At 38.0% G+C, this 17,634-nt stretch overlaps 2 protein-coding genes across 2 annotated transcripts; both read left to right on the top strand.

Annotated features, from left to right (window-relative positions):
• Positions 1 to 676: 676 nt before the first annotated feature.
• On the top strand, positions 677 to 7,099 carry selenoe (selenoprotein e). Its single transcript, XM_015608299.3, has 4 exons — positions 677 to 804; positions 2,530 to 2,606; positions 3,703 to 3,781; positions 6,792 to 7,099. Exons 1-4 carry the CDS (start codon positions 700 to 702, stop codon positions 6,933 to 6,935), a joined length of 405 nt encoding a protein of 134 aa, XP_015463785.2. The 5' UTR covers positions 677 to 699; the 3' UTR covers positions 6,936 to 7,099.
• Positions 7,100 to 9,130: 2,031 nt separating this feature from the next.
• On the top strand, positions 9,131 to 14,822 carry zgc:112294 (transmembrane protein 17A). The gene is made up of 4 exons (XM_022668444.2): positions 9,131 to 9,319; positions 11,260 to 11,366; positions 11,897 to 12,010; positions 13,988 to 14,822. The coding sequence occupies exons 1-4, from the start codon at positions 9,190 to 9,192 to the stop codon at positions 14,288 to 14,290; spliced, it is 654 nt and encodes a 217-aa protein (XP_022524165.1). The 5' UTR covers positions 9,131 to 9,189; the 3' UTR covers positions 14,291 to 14,822.
• The last annotated feature ends 2,812 nt before the right edge of the window (positions 14,823 to 17,634 follow it).

Genomic DNA, 17,634 nt, shown 5'->3' with positions numbered 1-17,634 from the left:
TGTTATTTTATTGTTTTTTGTTGAGCTGAAAAGCTGGATGGCTGACTGATGACTGTTGTCAGGGTTTTAATCAATCTGTGCCGCATCTGTATTTTCTGCAACCAAGATAGAAACAAGACAGAAATTTACCAGAACTCACCTCATTTCCAGACCACCACACCTCATATCATCAGTGTAGATTTATTCCTAAACTCTGATGCTATTTTAACCATGTGGACACAGGGCATGAAAATAGACTGTTGACAGGACAGAGTGTAAGATAGCAATGAGTATTGCAACGCACCTTGTGTAGATATTACAGATATTTTGAGGCATTATAAGCCCTTTCTTTATAAACCCTTATACTTGCAGTTTATAATGTACTTATGAGCTATATTATAAGGTATTATGCATGTCATATAATGCATTATGAATGCTTTTATTATGCATTATCAATACAGGGTTCATAGGAAGTGTTACCCAAGAAACTTCTCAACACAACACATCAAGGCTGACAGGCTCGGTGTTATGTGGAATAAATTATTCAGGAAGCTTCAGGAACCTTCAGGAACATTTAGGAACTCCTCCATGTAGAAGATCTAAGAGAGCACAGAGCCGACCAATCGCTGATCGCCACATGCCCGCCCATCAGGGTTTATCAGCCCACCTGTATTTCCCCCTAAAGCCCCTCACACAGATCCATTACCGCAGGATCACAGCATGAAGCTCCTACTGCTGCTGCTCCTGACCTTCAGCGCCGCTCAGAACACCAGCCGGACCCCAGCCGGCCCGGAAAAACTCATTATAGCCAGAGGAAAACTGCTGGTGAGTTCCTGATACAGGATTTATTACTTAATTAATTAAGTGACACTCTTTATAAAACATTATTAATCATTATTAACCTGTGACATTTTAAAACGTGGATAATAATAATGAATTTATACATAAAATAATAATAATAATAATAACTAGTGTCGACTAAAAATTCTTTAAGGCATTTTGTCATAAGTACTGTTAATAAATGCACTGTTTTTGTAAAGTGTTACTGAATAACCTGAGCAGCAGAAGAGTTAGATTATTGTGACTGTCGAATATTTTAATTACGTAAAATTGCAGGACAGATTAAAAAAAAAATGATGGATGTCAATATAAAAATATATTTTTAAAGCATTTCTCTTTGTCCATTTATCATGCAATTCTGATGTAATATAATAAATAGGTAGCCTCTTCCTAAGAAAAAGTGTGCCCTGGCCTCAGCAGTAAGTTATGGGCACAAGATAAATAAATTATAGCTTTGACTTAAGATGTGGGAAACAAAATCAAAAAACCATCCAACCAAAGTCTGTTAGTCATAATAATGAGATCTTTAAGTTGTGGCCATGACATAGTAAGATATGAAGAAGACCATTAAATCATGGTCAAGACTCACCAAGACATGGGAACAAGTTAATTAAGTTATGACCATGAATTAGTGAGGCACTGAAATTAAATGATCAGGTCATGCACATGATTTAGTAAGGTGCAGGAATGAGAAAATTAAGTTGTGAGAATAAGATAGTTAAGTTGTGATAATGAAGTATTTAGTTTGTGAGCATAAGATAATTAAGTTGTGATAATGAGGTAATTAAGTTGTGAGACAAAGGTAGTTTAGTTGTGATAATTAGGTAGTTAAGTCATGAGAGCAAGGTAATTAAGTTCTGATAATGAGAAAAAGGTAGTTAAGTTGTGATAATGAAATAACTAAATTGTGAGCATAAGGTAGTTAAGTTGTGATAATAAAATAATTAAATTGTGAGCATAAGGTAGTTAAGTTGTGATAATGAGGTAATTAAGTTATGAGAATGAGATAGTTAAGTTGTGATAATGAGGTAATTAAGTTGTGAGAAAAAGGTAATTAAGTTGTGATAATAAAATAATTAAATTGTGAGAATAAGGTAGTTAGGTTGTGATAATAAAATAATTAAATTGTGAGCATAAGGTGGTTAAGTTGTGATAATTAAATAATTAATTTATGAGAATAAGGTAGTTAAGTTGTGATAATAAGGTAGTAAGTTGTGACCATGGCTTAGTAATAAGGTGTAATAAGATAATTAAAATAAATTGGATAATCTAGTTGTGTTCATGACTTAGTAAGGTGTGGGCATGAGATAATTAAGGCATGGGAACAGGATAAATAATTTGTGAATGACTAAGTGAGGCATGGGTACAAGCTAATTAGGTGAAAAATAAAGAAGTGATCTGTATTTTAAACTTGAATTGCTGAATTAAAACATGTTCTAGGAGATAATCAAAATTGTGAGCAAACAGTAAATCCAGTTTAATTTAATTTAAAACTTTAATGCAATTTCTAAACTTTTAGTTTTTGTGTTAAAGCTGCTAGTATTTTTTTGTTAAAATACCATCCTTACCTCTCCTTCCATTTCTCCCATCTTCTTTATCTCTGTACTGATGGATTATATATATATATATATATATATATATATATATATATATATATATATATATATATATATATATATATATATAATACATGTATTATATGCTCTGCAGGCTCCGAGTTTGGTGGGATGATCTATAAAGAAGATGCCTGAGCTCTACACCTTCCTGATGGAGCGCTGGGCTCTGTAGTATCCTCTTATTAGCATGAATTAGAATAGAAATATCTGCTGGAACTGTGTAAAAACTGTGCTGGGGTTCAGGAGCACAGCTCTGGAGTTAGGAAGGTCAGATATCAGGTTTACAGAACCAGTGGTGGTCTACTGTGATCTATAGATCATTACAGGAAGTGGGATTTAATTCATCCTTATAGATAACGGTAGTTTTGGTTATAAAATCTGATTGGCTGAGACACCATTGTAAGAATTAAGAATGTTGCGGCCATGACTTTGTAAAGTGCGGGAATGAGATCATTAAGTTGTGAGAATGAGATAATTCAGTTGGGGTCGTGACTTTGTAAAGTGTGGGAATGAGATTACTAAATTGTGAGGATGAGATCATTTAGATGTGATGATAAGATAATTCAGTTAGGGTCATGGCTTTGCAAGGTATGGAAATTAGATTATTAAATAGTGAGAATGAGATAATTCAGTTGTGAGAATGAGATCATTTGGTTTGGGCCATGACTTCATACTGTATGAGGAAGAGATAATTAAGTTCTGAGGGTGAGATGATTCAGTTGGGGCCATGACTTTGTAAGGTATGAAGATGAGATCATTAAGTTGTAGGAATGAGATATTTTAGGTGGTTTTATGACTGTGTAATGTGTGGGAATGAGATTATTAAATTGTGAGAATGAGATAATTCAGATGGGGCCATGCCTTTGTAAGGTATGAGGAAGAGATCATTAAATTGTGAGAATTAGATGATTCTGATGATTCACGATGGGAGGGAAATAATTTAGTTATGGCCATAATTTACCAAGGCATGGGAACAAGATAATTAATCCATGGCCATGATTTCGGAAGGTGTAGATAATGAGATAATTAAGTGATGCCCATGACTTGGTAGAATATAACCTAGACAGATGTCACCAGTTAATCAGACATTCATTGCTATCTTGACTATGTATCTGTATATTGATAGCTGAATGCTAAAATACAGTGGTAAAAGTCATTAAATCTCATTATAAACAGCATTTAATCTGCAGTGTCGCATTCAGAGATTAGAATTCTTTACATACTGTATGAAATCCTGTATCTGTTTGCTTTAACTTCTCTATTAAAGTCATAATCTAGAGTACGATTCAGGAGAAGACAAGAAACCCCGCCTGATCTTCTACAACGACAAGGAGGAGGTGGTGATGGTACGAATTTCCTTACTCGTTTATTTTAAAGTCACTTTAATGTTTTTTTTTTTTAGCTAAGTATGCACTGCACATCTTACAATCTTATACTTGCTAATAATCTTAGCAAGTGAAATGATCTCATTTGAATGCAATAAAACATATTTTCTTCTCTAATTTTTTGTTTTATTAAGCATTGTGTTAGTGTAAGATTGTATTACTTTTTATTTTAGGAATAAAGATCTTATTAAATCTGGCTTAGATTAATTAATAAAGATAAATATAGATAGATAAGATAAATTAATTTGACTAAATATGTAAAAGCTAGAAAATTAATTTAGGTTAAGTTTTTATAGAAATTAGATGGAGAAAGAATAGAGTGAACAGGGTAAGCTGCTCAGAAAATGATGCTTGTTCTTACAGCCTATAACGTGGAGGACTGTCACGTCTGGTGCTGTTTGAGCTTCTGTTCTTCTCTCACTCGGCCCTAAAGGAGGTTTGCAGCCTAAAAACTACACTACCCAGAATGCGCCACACGCTGACATCACGCACACACCTACGCACGTGACACCTCACCTGCTTCCTCCAGGAAGCCCAGAGTACTGATTACTCCAGAGTATTTCAGGATTTATTGCCTGGTTTCTACCACTTAACAAAGCGTTATTTTCTGTTATTGTTTTCTCGTGTTTGACCTTGCCTTTTGTTTTCTCTACACCAATTTTTGCCTTTGCCTCTACTGTGGATCATCGTGTACTGACCTGGACTGTTTAACGTTTTCCGATTGTTGGATTATCTCTGATACTGGCTTCTCTGTGTATCAACCCTGGACTGTCTCCTGTTAATGGTTTTGCCTTTCACCTTTATTAAACTATTTATTTACATCTGCAATTGTCTGTATTCTGTACCCCACCATGACAGAATACGCAGGTGAGGTGTCACATGCGTAGGTGTGTGCGTGATGTCAGCGTGTGGTGCGTTCTGGGTTGTGTAGTTGTTAGGCTGCAAACCTCCTTTAGAGCCGAGTGTGAGAAGAACAGAAAGAAGCGCCTACAGCACCAGACGTTACAAGGACAGGTAGTTAGTCATGGTACATGAACTACATTTTAACCTAAGGTAGCCTAGGGAGAATGACTACACACTGACAGTGAGTATCAGAAACTGGGGGACACACACAATATGCAAATAGATTGTGCCAGAAGCCAATAGAAAAGAAGCTGCCAATGGTGACAGACTAAACTCAGTTATTATAAGTTGATTCAACTCAAAGATCTCAGATAAAATGTACAGTATGTGGCCACAAATGTTCACCTAACTTAAAATAGTTAAGTAATGTTTGGAATTATCCAATTTAACATAAAACAGACCTGATCAATTTGAGTTCAAACTAATTGTAGGGTTACATTGTGGTTGGCTAACTGGGTAACCATCTTTTGACCAGCATAATACACGTTGCAATGATTTTGGTCATGCCGTTTGTCCTGCTTGGTCTTGCTGGTCACTCTAAACACTCTGGACACTCTAAAATATAATTAAGCAATAAGTTACGATAACTTACTTTGTTCATTTGTCTTAACTGTTCAAATTATTATTATTGTTTTAGAGTTTATGAGCTGTCAGTCATTTAAGTCACACCTATTTCACACCTTTCCTACTGGCTCGATCAACAATTTATTTGCATAGTAAGTGTGTCTCTCTCTTCTCTTTACTCACCATCAGTGTGTAGTCATCCCCCCAAGGCTAGTTTCTTTGGTACCACTTTAAAATAAGACTACCTTTATAAAGGGTTTATAAATGGTTTACAATTAGTTTATTAATGGTTACTAATTAGGTTGTAAATGCCTTAAAAATCATTAATAATCAGTTATAACACATACAGTGTATGTAGAAAGGGAAACAATATAGATGGCTGTGGGTTCACTATTTGGCAAACAACAGGTCATTGTTGCCCTTTCTATGTATGTGATATAACTGATTATTAATGATTTTTAAGGCAACCTAATTAGTAACCATTAATAAACTAATTGTAAACCATTTATAAACCCTTTATAAAGGTAGTCTTATTATTAAGTGGTACCGTTTCTTTTGTGTATCCTGTTATGTTTTATGCAATGGTTGACTGGCCAGTTTTGAGGTCATATTTTAGCGATCTACAGTGCATGTCTTTGGTATCGTTGTTCACTTTAAAGGAGAACTCTGGTGTAAAATGGACTTTTGTTGCAGTAAAACATGATAAAAAGTGCTTATCTTCGATTAATAGCACACCTCCGTTCTCCCACAGCGTTCAGAGATCCAGAAATTTTAACAGTTTGTCCAAACACCCATCAGATTGGGTGATATGGGGCATAATTTACCCCGATAAATACCCCGATTTTTTCCACCGTTATTCAACTCAAAGTAGCTCCACACTTCCTTGCTAGAATCCGGAGAGCCCTGACATTTAAAACGAGGCATAAATAACTTAAGAAAAAGTGCACAAGATGCTATTATTAAAATTATTATTAATTATTAAAAAAAACACCATTTACATCCGATAATGTCAGCTTTAGCTTTGAGCGCCATCACTCCTGGTGCCGGCTACTACGCTATGCAGAGGCAATAAAAGCAAGTTACCATTTGTTGCATGGATGAGTTGCATTTATGCATAATAACTTATTGTCAAAAAACTGAGCCAAAATGTGTCCCCACACAAAGCTAAACTAAATAACTGGAACAAGTGAATGTAACTCTGCTAATAAGTTATCTGTACTATAAACTTGAATATCCAAATTGCCAAGTTGAAGCTGGTCAACCAGCTGAACCAACTACGGTGACCAGCTAGAGCTGTCCATGCTGTTTGGTTTAGCAGGAAGCATGGAAACAATAAAATAATCCACAGTTCTTTCAGGATTTAACAATAAACCAAAGACTTTCAGAATGTGGAATTCGCGCTACTGCTGAGTTCTGCAGTTTCCTTTGGGGAAAGCGAAACCTCTCAACCTCACCACCTCAGAAGCTCTCTGACAAGAAGGCCTTTGTTTCTCCTTGTTCTCAGACAGTTCCAGTGAAGAAGATGAAGGCAGATGAGATCAGTAATCTCCTAGACTCTCTGGGCTTCTATAAGAGGTCAAAGAAAGGCGAGGAAGTCCCTGAGGAATTCCAGAACTTCCCTCTGAAGGCTCCACGAGACGAACTGTGACCTCTGCTGGCTGACTGCTGAATCTGCTGCACCCAGCAAATAATGACGCCCAGGACCCCAAGACCTTCAAACCGGGTCAGGCTCTGGGCCGAGACTCTGACGGCTTGGTGTAGTTAACACTCTCAGCATGTGAATAACTGTACAATAAATGATTGAGGAAATAATTGGATTTTTTGCAGTTTAAGCTCCTCAATTCCAGTGAATAACCTGAAATGGTACAAAATCCAGTAAGCTTAAATGGTAAACTGCTAGGGCAGAAAATAACATAAATAATGAAAATAAATAAAAATAAATTTACACTGAAATACTTTTTAAGTAGTTACGAATAGCTCAGCCATAAATAAACAAAAAATAAGGCCTATAATCTTTTATTATACTGCTGAACAGAATTTTCCTTGTTTCCCCCACTAGTGAGACATAACAAGGCATTTTATTTATGTATGCATTAATTTTTTGTAAATTATCCCTCTATATCATGTTATCATCAAATACAAACTATAACCACATACAAGCCAACTCTACCATGGATCATCTGGTAGACAGCTTTTGAACAGGCTCCTCCAACAACCAATCAGGTCCAGTTTTGGGAAGGAATCATAGTTCTTACATGAATTCATGTGTGCTAATTAAAAAAAAAAACATAAAATACAGAGATTTCCTCTTAAAACACAAATGCAATGTGAGGTCAGAGAAAAAAAAAACAAGTTTGAGTTTACCAAAGACTCAAAGACAGTATCAGACCGGTTCTGGACGATCGGTTCTCTCCCTGTCTGGATGTTTCTCTAGAACAGCACATTTCACATTCCACCAATTATGGTGAAATTTGTTTGAAAAGTTTTATTGAATGGTTATTTTTATCAATTAGTATTTTAGAAAACTGCCATAATTCCACTTTAACACTCATCAAGATCAGAAACCTTTGATATCCATTGATATCCTTTTCTATATTTAGGTGAAGAATTTCAAATTGCTCATTTCTTTTGAATGTTAAAAAGGCTAATTCCCTTAGTTTTATTTGATTCATTTATTTTTTGTCAATTATCTCTCATAACTGTCATTTTATCAAAAATTTCAAACTACAACCACATATGAAAATTCACCATGGTTCATCCGGTAGTTAATATAAAACGATAAGAATGATGAATTATTATTGCTCTAATCAACAATTATCAATAGCATCTTATCAACAATTACACACTACAACCACATACAGTAATAGTCAAAAGTTCAGACAATCCTCTCTTCATGCAATGTGTTTTCTTCGTTTTTAATGTTTTTAACATCATACATTTAAAATTGAAGGCTATATTAAAGCTATACAGGAACACATGCTGATATATTTAGTAAAAGTAAAGTGTTAAACAAACCAGAATATGTTTTATTTAGTTTACTTTAGATTCTTCTAAGTATCACATTTATATTTGAGGGCAGATCTGCAGACTCTTGGTGAGATTTTAATCTCAGTGTCTCTTCATGAGGGAGAGTCACCTGGAATAGTTTTCTCAGCGTCTTGAAGGAAGGAGTTCCTGGAGGTGCTGAACAATTGGTTGCTGCTTTTCCTCAAATCACCATCTCAGTTCATCATGTTTATTCCATATGTGTCCCATAATTGTACAATGTAGAAAATAAAAAATCCACCCTGGTTGAACTGGTAGGCAGTTTTTTTTTTTTTTTTCTAAAACAGGCTCCTCCAACAACCATGCAGGCCCAGTTTTTCCAATGTAATTCCACTTTAACACTTCATCAGAGGTCCGAACTCTTTGATATTCATTATCTTACACTATAATGAGGTGCAGAATCTTCCCATTTCCTCCTATCTTTGGCTTTTAAAGTGGAACAGAACTGTCTGAGCTTTTTTCCTCCAGAGTAAATGAAGTGACTGCCGTCTCCGGAAAGCGGCGGCGTCTCGGCACCCCGAGGATAATGAGAAATTCTTAACAAGCCGCTGACTCTGTCGGATCTAATGACAAGTCTAATTGAGAGAGTTTTGTCTCCAAACAAAGTGTGCGATAACCGGCGTCTAGGAGCCGCTCGGCTAATTGTTAAGTACTCGTCATATTTGACGTATTTAATTAGGATCCAGGCGCTGGCGTGGAGGAGTGGAGGCAGATGCGAGGCTAGCGCTAATCCGCTGTCAGACGGGCTGCCTCCTCAGATTTAATCTGGTTAGAGCCCGTCCTCCTGCTGCTAATCTCTAGGCCGACGCGGAGCAAGCTGAGCGTAGCCGTGTTAGCGCGTACGGGCTAGGCTGAAAATGCCTGTGTTTTACACCCCCATTCCCCAGAACCTGAGAGTGGGGCTAGCTCACGCTAGCAGCTCAGTGTTTATTAATAACAGGACGAGGGACAGTGGTGACCTGAGGGAGCACAGTGTCGAGGATGAAGGTGAGGAGGATCAAGCCTGAGTAATGCTGGGTAACTGCTACCTGTGGCTAGCTGTAGCACTCAGTGTAGTTCTTAGCTGTGATTGTGAATGCACTAGAAATAAGTAGGAATTATATTTCTCCACTACATTATGAAGGATCTAAAAAAGTAAAAGTCAATACATTTGGTTAATTTCTGAAGAAAATCTCAATCTATCAAAATTTTGAATAAAGACAGACCAAAATACAGTACAGGCCAAAAGTATGGACGCACCTTTTTTTTCAATGCGTTTTCTTTATTTTCATGACTATTAACATTGTAGATTCTCACTGAAGGCATCAAAACTATGAATGAACACATGTAGAGTTTTATATATATTTTATATATTCTAGTTTCTTCAAAATAGCCTCCCTTTGCTCTGATTACTGCTTTGCACACTCTTGGCATCATTCTCTTAATGAGCTTCAAAAGGTGGCCACCTGAAATGAAATGTTTTCCAACAGTCTTGAAGGAAGGAGTTCCCAGAGGTGTTTATTAGTACTTGTTTGCCCTTTGCCTTCTTCACTCTGTGGTCCAGCTCACCCCAAACCCAAAGCTCATCTGGATTGGGTTCAGGTCCGGTGACTGTGGAGGTTCAGCTCATTTTTTTTTGTTAAGTACATAAAACTCCACATGTGTTCATTCATAGTTTTGATGCCTTCAGTGAGAATCTACAATGTAAAGAGTCATGAAAATAATAAAGAAAACACATTGAAAAAGAGAAGGTGCGTCCAAACTTTTGGCCTGTACTGTACTTCAAACTGAAAGTCTAATTGTCATTTGAGCACCATGTTTTACTGATCTGATAACATGAAAAACAACATGAGCTGTTTGTAACATTTGTCTCAATAATGCACAAAAACACTTGATTTTTTGGCTTGTTGTGGCTGCTGCACTAGCAACAGACAGAAAACTAAAAAAGTTAATCACACTCTGTGGCCATACCTCCTCCACCTCCGTGATTACACAAGGGGTCCCACAAGGATCAGTCCTTGGACCTCTTGTTTTCATCACATACATTTTCATTGTTATGCGGATGATACCCAGATCTACCTCAGTACCAGTTCTGTTAATGATCACCCCATTGCACAAATAGAAAAATGTCTATTAGAGATTAAAAACTGCATGAAGCAAAACTTCCTCATGTTAAACGGCAATAAGACTGAGCTCATTACAATAGTGCAATAGTGATGAGCAGTATAAATAAGATATATAATATAAAAGAATGGGAGACACTATATGTACAATGCAGCAAGGATAAAAATGGACATACGTGAGACAGAAGACAATAGTGCAATAGTGATGGGAGGTGATTAAGATGGAATAACAGTACAAATATAAACAGAACCCGTATAAACGGTAGTGCAAATATGGTATAATAGCTTAAGGCTGGTTTTGCTGGTATTGACCCATGCCCTTGACTGGGCAGAGAAAAAGAAAAGAGGGGGAGCGAACTCACTGTATTTGGGGTGGAGTTTGGGGCAGCTTCGCTGTAAAGCGTGAAGCCGAAAGCCCCACCTCACATGAAGAGAAACAATAGAAGAGGAAAAAGAATAAAATTAAAGAAGGAGGAAGATGGGGAGGAGGTGAGTGTGAAATTGTTCAACGAGCAGGTAGAGAGGAAGTGACGGTTTAAATAGGGAAGGAAATGGGAGGAGTGAGGGCGTGGATCAACTCCCAAAACTAAGCTATAATACATAGCTCCACAAAGTGAATGAGTGCATAAAGTTCTTAAAGTTCACAGTTTATGGGGAGTTAAAGTGTGTATAACAGTGCGAGTATAGCAGTTGTGCAGCTATGGGGTGTGTAGTGTGTAGTGCATGTCTGTTTTTTAAAAGTAATAGTAAAATAATAGGGTCTCTGGTAAACTGTAGATGTTTTATGATCTAAGATTCACCTGTACAGGTTCTTCTTCTTTCCAGTTTGTGGGGAAGTATCTTCTCACCTGCCTCTGCAGATGCTCCTCTACTTTAACATGTTCTACTTCCCGTTCTGGTGGATCTCTGAGATCGTCATGCTGGATCTAAAGGTGGGACCAGTCAGTTGATCTAGTACCACTGCATATTAGCATTATGAATGCTTGTTTTATAAATTGCTCCACCAATAAAAAAAACTAGCAAAATATGTGTTGTATTTGAACTGAAAAGTTAGAATTTTCTTTGTTGTAAGTAGGAGATTTTAACTGGAAAACTCAGGTTGGAATTCTTACTCAAAAAGTCATTTCTACTTCATATCTAATCTTATTAACACTCAGTTACACACACAGTACTGTGTAATACTATTTAACAATATTACTAGCAAGGCTAACTTGGGCTGTGCTAACAACGATAGCTTTATAACTGGAATGTAGAAAAATTGGATTTGACGTAATTTCCAGCCCAAAAATGGAACGCAGCACATAAAAGTATTATATGTTGAATAAAAGAAAAGAGGTTTGGAGCAGCATAGTCTTTCCACATTACAAAGTTTAATCAACAGTGATATAAAACAATGAAATAATGAGTATTAGCAGTAATTGTGTTGGTGCTGAGTATATTTTTTCCTGTTTTTTCTCCTCAGTTCCCCATGCTGCCCGGATACTACCAGTGTCTGATGGTGATGGGAATGGTGCTAATTAGCTTATTTGAGGTGATCCGTGTCTACCTGGGTTATGTTGGGAACCTGAAAGAAAAGGTAACATAGGAAAGAGCTTTTAGATGAAAATGTGTGTTTGTGTTTGTGTGTGTTTTTTATGTTTGTTCATCAAAAGTTGTTTGATCTCCGGTGATGTCCAGAGTCCCAGTCTGTCAAAGCCTCAGACTGTATCAGTCTTTTTCAGTCTGTCTTAGTTTCAGTCTTTCTCAGTCTCAGTCTTAATCTCAGTTACAGAACCAGTTTTTTTGGGACTGAAAGAGACTGAGAGTATATCTCAGTCTCTTTCAGTCCCAGTCTATCTCAGTCTGAAGCTCTATCCAAATGGGATTAGTTTCTCAGGGGGTCCTGGAGTCATTTTTCTTTTACGGGGTCTTCTGTGATTTTATTCCTGTCCGGAACAACCATGTGTGTGTCCTCTGAGAAAATTACAGGCTGAATTATCTACTGTTTTTTCCTGAACTCCGTTCGTGGTCCTCTGGTAATTTTAGTCTCGTCTGGATTCACATCTCCACACCTCTCGTTTAATAAAATACCCATTGGTGCACTGCCGCACATCATAATTACTCTTTGGACGTGCGTTTCCACGGAGATCCACGTTAAAAACACAACAGTGACTGGAAATGGAGGAGCTACTGAACAAGATGTCATGTGACAGAGAAAGCAAAAAAAAACTCACTGGTTCTCCTGTTTTTTCAATTGAAGTCCGGATGTGAGAGTTTTATCACTGAGTAGAAGTGTGAAATATTTTTCAAAGATGCCCCTCTGAGAAACTAATCCCATCCAGATAGAGCTTTAATCTTAGTTGGTTTCAGCTGCAGTTTTAATGTATCTCTGTTGGTTGCAGGTCTCAGTCTTTTCAGTCCCTGCAGTCTTAGTCTTTGTCTATCTTAGTCCAAATCTGACCTTGCCTTTGTCATTTTTATCATCAGTTTCAATTTGTGTCCTCAGTCTTTGTATCAGTCTGTCTCAGTCTCAGTTTCAGTCCAAATCATTTTCCTTCCCAGTCTTCCTGTCTCAGTTTTAGTCTGTCTCAGTCTTTCTCAGTCCTAGTCTATCTTAGCCTCAGTCTGCCTCAGTCTCAGTATGTCTCAGTCCTAGTCCATCTCAGTCTCAGTCTGTCTCAGACCTATCTTATTTTAGTCTCAGTCTGTCTTAGACCTAGTCTGTGTCAATCCTAGTCTATCTCAGTCTCAGTCTTAGTTTGTCTCAGTCTCAGTTTTAATGAATCCCAGTTGCAGTCTTAGTCTCTATCAGTTACTGCAGGCTCGGTCTTAGTCTAATTTAGTCTGTCTTAGACTAAATCAGTCTTCCTCAGTTCCAGTCTGTCTCGTGGACAGTCTTTCTTAATTTTAGTCTTCCTCTGTTTCAGTCTGTCTCATTCTCCATCTCAGTCTGCCTATCTCAGTCTGTCTCAGTCTCAGTCTATCTCAGTCCTTGTCTATCTCAGCACTCAATCTATCTCAATCTTAGTCTCTCTCAGTCTGCTTCAGTTTATCTAAGTCCTAGTTTATCTCAGTCTCAGTCTGTCTGAGTCCTAGTCTATCTCAGTGTTAATCTTAGTTTGTCTCAGTCTCAGTTTTAATGTATCCCTGTCTCTCTCAGTCCTATTCTATCTTAGTCTCAGTCTGTTTCTGTCCTAGTCTATCTTAGTTCCTTTGTGTCAGTCTTTTCATTCCTAGTCTATTTTAGCCTCACTCTCTCTCAGTCCTAGTTTATCTTAATCTCAGTCTCTCTCAGTCCTAGTCTCTCTCAATCTCAGTCTCTCTCTCAGTCCTAGTCTATCCCAGTCTAAATCTATCTCAGTTTCAGTCTCCCTCAGTCCTAGTCTATATCAATCTCAGTATATCTCAGTCCTAGTCTATCTCAGTTTCAGTCTCTCTCAGTCCTAGTCTATCTCAGTTTCAGTCTCTCTCAGTCCTTGTCTATCTCAGTTTCAGTCTCTCTCAGTCCTAGTCTATCCCAGTCTAAGTCTATCTCAGTTTCAGTCTATCTTCTTTTTTTTTTGGTATTTTCCAGGTGCCAGAGCTGGCTGGTTTCTGGCTGATCTCCTTCCTCTTCCAGCTGCCGATCCTGCTCTTCTTCCTCAGTGATGAAGGTCTGCTGATCCTGCCTCTGGAGCGGGCGGTGCACGCTCTGTATCTGGTCTTTCTGCTGGGTGAGGTGTCCACCTCCTTCATGGCTCTGAGGGTCATGACCCGGAAACTCGCCCTGCAGTTTCACCTCCGGCAGTTCGGCCTCCACGCCACGGACACGCTGTCAGCATTCGGCGCCAGGAGCGTATTACCCATGCTGCCCATCAGAGACATCCAGCCACAGTGATCAGTGTGTGTGTTTTTCTTTTTTTTTATTGCATTTGTACTTTTTCAAAGTTTTAATAAACTTTTCATAAATTTCTTAAATATTCAATCAATAATAGCACTTTTAAAATGATTAACGAGCTTAATCTGTCTATGGTCCATTCCACTAAATGGGTGCCATTTGCATGTTGTAACCCTTTCAAATTAAACGTATTGTTTTAATAACACATGTATTAACTATAAATTATGTCCATTGTAATGGACGCAGGGTCTGAAGGGGTTAAGTAGTTTTTATTAATGTTTTTAATTACATATCTTTATTTTTGCAATTAGGTCAATGTAAAAAAAAGACACTATGCTTAATAATATATGTATTTTATTAAGTTATTTTGTGTGCACACTTATACATGTAATTTACTAGTAACAAAAAACGTGCCCTATACAGCTTTTTAATTTTTTTTTCAGTACCTGAATGTGGTGTACTTCCTTTCTTGGCCACTTGGTGGCGCAGTAAGGCTGTGCCAATTCCAGGCAGCCCCCTAAAGCCAATAAACATTCAGGGGATGACTCATCAAACCAGTTCCCATGCGGCACACACACACACACACACACACACACACGCAAACACACGCAAACACACTGCGGTGGGGAATACCACTACAGTCCCTGTTTTAATGAGTGAGAATGGTATTGTCTCTCTCTGGGTTTTGACTTTGTCATTTATTCCTTTTCATTTTCTTCGTTCTGCAGCTTCTCTGTGTCAGGTAGATGACAGAACACTACAAATCCATTAGGAGTGATATATTATATATTATAAATCTGTATTCTGCATTATATAAAAGCGGCGTAGCGATTATTTCCCAGGCTGAAAGGGTCGCTCTGTCACACAGTCTTCCAGCCTTCACACTCAGATAATGGTTTCAGTGTCAGTCAAATCACTGCTGCAATCAGACGGAGTGACAGTTCGGACAGTGTGTGATATCCACATGAGTGTGTAAGAGTGTGTGAGTGTGTGTAAGAGAGATGAGTGCCTGAGAGAGATGGTGAAACACATGGCACTGTCCTTATAGATACGGCTCAGACAGATGGTGCCGCTGTCAGCGTACGCCGTCCACTAAACATTCGCTTCATTATATCAGCGTCTACACTGTAAACCCCAAAATTAGGATAAACTCAAATAAATTAAACCTGTTTTCATACAAAGGTGTAGCAGCGGGTATGTCATTGTGTATAGTGAACAACATTTGCAGAATTAGAGGGTTTTTTCTGTGCTGTTTCTGTTTATTATTAGTTAAATCCAACTAAAGGTGACTTTAGTTACAACCTAAACATGTTACACTGTAAACCCTAATAAGTTAGAGAGGTTGGACAATGAAACTGAAACACCTGGTTTTAGAGCACAATAATTTATTGTGGTGACGGACAGTTCTGGTGGAAACAGAAGAGTTGAGGTGCACATTGAATTCTGCCGTGATTTGATCAGCCGTGGTTTTATGTTTTTTTTTAATATCCCTTTCACATACTTAACATCCCTTTCAGACAGCTTCCTCTTACAGCGTCCACAGTTAATCCTGTTGGATGTGGTTGGTCCTTCTTGGTGCTATGCTGACATTACCCTGGATACCGTGGCTCTTGATGCATCACAAAGACTTGCACCAACAACTTGTCCTCTTTTGAACTTTGGTTTCTGATATTGGGTGGGACATGTCCCTCCACCCCGTAAAATGTAATATTTATGCGTAAAATGTAATATTTTTAAACGTTACTCGACTGTTTTAAATGAGATGAACATTTGTGGCAACATATAAAGTAAATTCAAATGGAGATCTTGGAGTTGAGTCAGCTGATAATAAGCTGAGTTTATTCTGGGTTTTTGCCATTCGCAGCTACTTTTCCATTGGCTTCTGGCACAACCTATTTATACAGGGTGTGTCCCCCAGTTTCTGACAGACACTCACCATCAGTGTGTAGTCATTCCCCCAGGCTATCTTAGGTTAACTTGTAGATCTATACGCTTCAGCGCCAGTTCTAGCAGGAAACTCCAGTACTCATCACCCCTTCAATAAAAGTAACTATAAAGATATTTTATTGATGGGTTTCCAAGGATTAATGATACAGTGAATAAAGTATAACGGCCAGATGTACATTCTATCAAACAGTGAAAAACTGTAAAATAGAGAAACCACATATTTACACAACAGCAGTGACATATATTTGGCACGGGTACAGAGGTGTGCTCAGGCATCTGCAGCTGCTCCAGATGTTCTGCCACCTTTCATTTTCAGCTTCAGAAGCATCTGAATCCCAGCGAATGAAGAAATCACAGAGATATCTCACTGAATCAGCATCAGCCAATAGCTTTATATTTCCATCTACAGCTCCATCTTCAGCTGAGCTCAGGCTGGTGAAGGTGTCACCAGCAACACTACTAACCAACACCGTAGGAATAGCAAGGCAATTACATAGCAAACCACCAAGCAACACCATTGCAACCATGTAGAATCAACATAGCAACCACCTAGCAACAATATAGTAATGCTATAGCAATTGCCTAGCAAACCACTAAGCAACACTATAGAAATAGCAAGGTGATTGCATAGTAAACCACTAAGCAATACCACAGCAACCATGTAGAAACAACATAACAACCACCTAGCAACAATAATAGCAATGCTATAGCAATTGCCTAGCCAACCACTAAGCAACACCATGGGAATAGCAAGGCAATTGCATAGTAAACCACTAAGCAACCCCACAGCAACCATGTAGAATCAACATAGCAACCACCTAGCAACAATATACTAATGCTATAGCAATTGCCTTGCAAACCACTAAGCAACACCATAGGAATAGCAAGGTGATTGCATAGTAAACCACTAAGCAACACCATTGCAACCATGTAGAATCAACATAGCAACCACCTAGCAACAATAATAGCAATGCTATAGCAATTGCCTAGCCAACCACTAAGCAACACCATGGGAATAGCAAGGCAATTGCAAAGTAAACCACTAAGCAACCCCACAGCAACCATGTAGAATCAACATAGCAACCACCTAGCAACAATATAGTAATGCTATAGCAATTGCCTAGCAAACCACTAAGCAACACCATAGGAATAGCAAAGTGATTGCATAGTAAACCACTAAGCAACACTATTGCAACCATGTAGAATCAACATAGCAACCACCTAGCAACAATATAGTAATTATAGCAATTGCCTGGCAAACCACTAAGCAAGACTATAAAATTAGCAAGGCGATTGCATAGTAAACCACTAAGCAACCATGTAGAATCAACATAGCAACCACCTAGCAACAATATAGTAATGCTATAGCAATTGCCCGGCAAACCACTAAGCAAGAC

This window comes from Astyanax mexicanus, chromosome 22, assembly GCF_023375975.1.
Source record: "Astyanax mexicanus isolate ESR-SI-001 chromosome 22, AstMex3_surface, whole genome shotgun sequence".
NCBI classification, from domain to species: Eukaryota; Metazoa; Chordata; class Actinopteri; order Characiformes; family Acestrorhamphidae; genus Astyanax; species Astyanax mexicanus.
Note: the sequence above shows the minus strand (reverse complement) of the source record. Positions and strands in the feature narration are given on the sequence as shown.

Bases quoted from the DNA above. Each gene is read 5' to 3' on its own strand.
- zgc:112294 (XM_022668444.2), top strand. From the start codon at position 9,190: ATGCCTGTGTTTTACACCCCCATTCCCCAGAACCTGAGAGTGGGGCTA. The intron at 11,367-11,896 runs GTGGGACCAGTC...TTTTCTCCTCAG, and splicing joins TCGTCATGCTGGATCTAAAG to TTCCCCATGCTGCCCGGATA. The intron at 12,011-13,987 runs GTAACATAGGAA...GGTATTTTCCAG, and splicing joins TTGGGAACCTGAAAGAAAAG to GTGCCAGAGCTGGCTGGTTT.